Raw genomic sequence first — 3,068 nt, forward strand, 5'->3', positions numbered from 1 at the left:
CTCTTTTTAACCATATTATGGGCTCTTTTCTAGTTTTCTGGGCTCAACACATTCATCCCACATAAATACACATTTCTAAACAACTACAAGCAATGAAACCAAGCTGAGAAAGAGTGTATACAAGTGATTCCTAGGCCTGTATTACCTCACTTAATAGAATACTTTCCATGATTTTACTGTAGCCATTCCCTAATGTGTTCTACAGTGCCAGTGCATGGAGAAGGGGAGACTGCTAGCATCTGATACTTCCAATGGTCTCAGCTCATCTACTCACTTAGTTTTAGTTTCTTCAGATTCCAAGATTTACTGCCAAAATTTCTTCCCTAGTTCTTGATTGTCCAGCTGACTATCTCACATGGCTGATGATTATGTGGAGTAACAGTGTGCTCCCTAGTACTGCTTGGTTCAGCCTGGTACTGATTCACAGCTGCTTCTGCCTACTTCTTCAAGAGGCTCTCACCTTACTAAAATGATTTCACATGTATACTTAATGCAGGAATAAAATATGGTGTTCTTAGAGTTTCCTCCCAGTGCACTGTACTGATGGACATTCTAACACACTGTTGTTTTTCTTCCCTACCATTTCAACACTAGACTAAGGAGTTGTGCATGATTATGCCAGACAAAGTTTCAATAAGACACTAATGATTTCATCTAGGTGTCGCTGATCATATATTGTCTTTATCCTTGCAATTTTTGGTGGCATATATTTTTTCTATTTACTTTCTGTTATGTATTCTGTAAGATTTCATTATACCAGATAGTCACTTATCTCTAACAGCCCTGTAATATGTATGTGTGTGGGTGTGTGTGTGTGTGTGTGTGTGTGTGTGTGTGTGTTTATGTGGTGTGATTTTCATAAAGCTATTTCTTAAATTAATGTGATGTATGTTATGTTTTGAACCATCATTCTAATGCGCTTTGTGCTTTAAATAATTTTTTAGATATTATTGCAACAGATTAAATACCTAAGGACCACTCAGCATGACAACAGTCCAAATTGAGCATCTATATTAAGTGGGCTTGGTGAATGCCTGGAGAGAAACACTTCTCACAGAGCACCCTCAAATTCACTTGACAAGAAGCTAGTATGGCCAAAAATGGCAGAAAAACTATATATTGGTTGGCAGTTGGAAGGAGGAAGTCATGCATGCAAGAAGCTTAACAGAAGCTAGAAGTAGACAATAATTTGCATATTTGACACCACTGCTTCTAGAACAGTTTTGGGTACTTTGCAAGGGATGTTCTATGGAGAGGACAGAAAAGAAGTTTAGTTTCAGCTTAACAAAAAGATGGCTGTACTCATAATTAAATAAAGGCAACTTTACCTACTCACAAGACCATACATCTATTCTTAATGGTATTATAAAGTTCTCATTACATTTATTATGATTCTAGATGAGATATAAATTCAAAATTGAAATATTTAACATTTATAGTCATTATTGAATTTGTTTTCCTTTCATACCATGACTAAGCAAATCAATATATTCTGGTAGGTTTACATCATGATTGTTTGTATGGGCTGTCACTTTTTATTGTTTCTCATAGGCCAAAACCATATTGTCCTGCATGATCATTTTCTCTGAAACTTGATGGGTCTCATTTCATCATTTTTACATCCTGAGGTATTGGGCAATCTTACAGTAACATACATGGGAAGTAACTATTCCTGTCTAAATTTTGAGATGAGGTCTCTTTAAGTGGTCAATGACTGATGTTTATCTACTGAGATTGAAGGACACTTTGCTTCAGTCTCTCAGTTGGTGCATGAATTAAAGGCATCTTCTTCCATTAAGGTTGCAAATAATTGTCATTATGAATTAGACTGAGAAGTAGCAGGGCCATATTACAAAAATATTTTGTTGAATCACAAAATGGATTTATGGAACCTTGCAAATAGAATCATTTTCTTATCACAAACTACCACTGGAATTCTGGGAAATCTCTCTCTTATGTTCTACTATGTAGTCCTTTACTACAGAGAAAGCACACTAAAGCCCACAGATTTGATTCTCATGCACCTAATGGCATCCAATGCCTTGGTCATTCTCTCTGCAGGAGTGCCCCACACAATGGCAGTTTGGGGATTTAAGCAAGTCCTGGATGATTTTGGATGCCAGCTCCTATTGTACATTCAAAGATTTGGGCGAAGTGTGTCCATTGGCAACACTTGCCTCCTTAGTGTCTTCCAAGCCATCACCATCAATCCACGGGGATTCTCTTGGAAAGATCATAAATTCAAAGCTGCAAAGTACATTGGCTGCTCCATTGACCTTCTCTGGGTCATTTACATGTTGATAAATTTCATTTTCTTTATGTATCCTTTCATTGAAATGAACAGCAAAAATGTGACAAGAAAACACAATTTTGGATACTGCTCAATTGTAGGGAGTGGTGAAATCAGTGGCTCACTCTATGTAGCATTGATTGTGTTTCCTGAAATCCTCTTTTCTGTGATCATCATCTGGTCCAGCAGCTCTATGATTGTCATTCTGTATAGACACAAGCAAAGTGTCCAACACATCCGCAGCAGTACTGCTTTTAGCAGAACCTCTCCTGAGTCCAGAGCTACCCAGAACATCCTGGCATTGGTGGCTACCTTTCTGTTTTTTTATACCCTCTCCTCCATCTTACAAGGCTGCATTGCTTTTTTGTATAAGCAAAATTGGTGGCTTGTGAATATCACTCGCATCACTTCTCTATGTTTTCCATCTTTTGGACCTTTTGTTCTTATGAAACATTATTCCATTTTGTCCAGATTCAGTTTGGTCTGGATGAGGAATAAAACCTCTTAATCTTATTTTAAGTATTTACATGATATGATTTGCTTCATATCTGGTTGTTTACTCCCCCATAACACTCAAAAATTCAATACAGAAAGTTAAGTATATAACACCTAGTCTTTCTATCATTGACCAAAACAAGTATGGGAGTTTTGTTATCTGCTTGAATCAGCAGACTGAATGAGATGAGATCCATTACATTCTTGAACTTACAGCTAGGAGGATCTTCCCAGTGCCCATCTGATGTTTGAAGGAGCCCACAAAAAATTGCTGTAAATAAAT

At 37.2% G+C, this 3,068-nt stretch overlaps 1 protein-coding gene across 1 annotated transcript; it reads left to right on the forward strand.

Moving 5' to 3' along the window:
• The first annotated feature begins 1,868 nt into the window (after positions 1-1,868).
• Positions 1,869-2,798, forward strand: LOC118575684 (vomeronasal type-1 receptor 4-like). The gene has a single exon (XM_036176126.1). It carries the CDS (start codon positions 1,878-1,880, stop codon positions 2,796-2,798), a length of 921 nt encoding a protein of 306 aa, XP_036032019.1. The 5' UTR covers positions 1,869-1,877.
• Positions 2,799-3,068: the final 270 nt, after the last annotated feature.

This window comes from Onychomys torridus, unplaced genomic scaffold, assembly GCF_903995425.1.
Source record: "Onychomys torridus unplaced genomic scaffold, mOncTor1.1, whole genome shotgun sequence".
In the NCBI taxonomy this organism is placed as follows: domain Eukaryota; kingdom Metazoa; phylum Chordata; class Mammalia; order Rodentia; family Cricetidae; genus Onychomys; species Onychomys torridus.